This window comes from Mandrillus leucophaeus, unplaced genomic scaffold, assembly GCF_000951045.1.
Source record: "Mandrillus leucophaeus isolate KB7577 unplaced genomic scaffold, Mleu.le_1.0 Scaffold8, whole genome shotgun sequence".
Classification (NCBI taxonomy): Eukaryota; Metazoa; Chordata; class Mammalia; order Primates; family Cercopithecidae; genus Mandrillus; species Mandrillus leucophaeus.
In genome coordinates, this window is record NW_012108696.1 from 57,054 (window position 1) to 58,319 (window position 1,266).

The window sequence follows — 1,266 nt, forward strand, 5'->3', positions numbered from 1 at the left end:
CACACCTGTAATCCCAGCCACTTAGGAGGCTGAGGCACTAAAATTGCTTGAACCCGGGAGGCAGAGGTTGCAGTTAGCTGAGATCATGCTGCTGCACTCCAACCTAGGCAACAACAAAAAATATATATATACACACACACACGCATACACATACACACATACATATATATACATGTATGTGTATGTATACACATGCATGCCAGGCACGGTGGCTCATGCCTATAATCCCAGTACTTTTGGCAGGCCGAGGCAGGCAGATCACCTGAGGTCGGGAATTTGAGACCAGCCTAACATGGAGAAACCTCATCTCTACTAAAAATACATAATTAGGCGTGGTGGTCCATTCCTGTAATCTCAGCTACTCGGGAGGCTGAGGTGCTAAAGTCACTTGAACCCGGGAGGCAGAGGTTGCAGTGAGCCGAGATCGTGCTGCTGCACTCCAGCCTGGGCAACAAAACGAGACTCCATCTAAAAAATACATGTAAAATATGTATATAATGTATAAAATATCTATCAGCATGTTTGCAGGAAGCAATGACAGACGTAAAATACAGCACACCACCCGCCCACCACTATTCCCCTTCCCTGCTTGAAGGAATTCCTGTAGACCTGCCTCGGAGCTTGGGTGGATTCAGGATAGAAGAGGCAAGGGGAGGCCTGGGTGGATGGAGAAGGGAGACTGAGGGCTACGAGGGGCCAGCACTAGATCCTGTGTCCATTTTCTGCCAACTTTGATACTCTGTGAAGGCAGAGATTTGTGGGTGTGGCACTGTCCTTTTCATGCCCAAATGTAGTGACTGGTGTTTCTGGGGGCCCAAACCTCAGAGTCTTGGCCTGATTGCCTCCCGATGTCCCTTCTGGTCAGGGACCTCACAGGTTACCCTGATGGAGTCAAGAGTATGGTGGTCAAGGGCTACAACATCTGGACTGGGGGGCTGGATGCCTGTCTGCGGTGCTGGGACCAGAGGACCATCATGAAGCCTCTGGAGTACCAATTCGACTCTCAGGTGCGGAGGCTGGGATGGGGTCTGCTCGGCCAGGCATCCTCTGGTCCTCACATTAAAAAATGAGGTTGAGGCCGGGCACGGTGGCTCATGCTTGTAATCCTAGCACTTTGGGAGGCTGAGGCAGGTGGATCTCCTGAGGTTGGGAGTTTGAGACCAGCCTGGCCAACATAGTGAAACCCCATCTCTATTAAAAATACAAAAATGAGAGCTGGACACGGAGGCTCACACCTGTAATCCCAGCCCTTTGGGAGGCCGAGGC

At 51.0% G+C, this 1,266-nt stretch overlaps 1 protein-coding gene across 1 annotated transcript in view; it reads left to right on the forward strand.

Annotated features, from left to right (window-relative positions):
* Nucleotides 1–1,266, forward strand: part of TLE6 (transducin-like enhancer of split 6) — a 23,042-nt gene that overhangs the window by 17,013 nt on the left and 4,763 nt on the right. Inside the window, exon 14 of the mRNA XM_011967447.1 lies at nucleotides 866–1,007. Coding sequence (XP_011822837.1) covers nucleotides 866–1,007 — 142 coding nt within the window. The remainder of the gene's footprint in view (nucleotides 1–865; nucleotides 1,008–1,266) is intronic.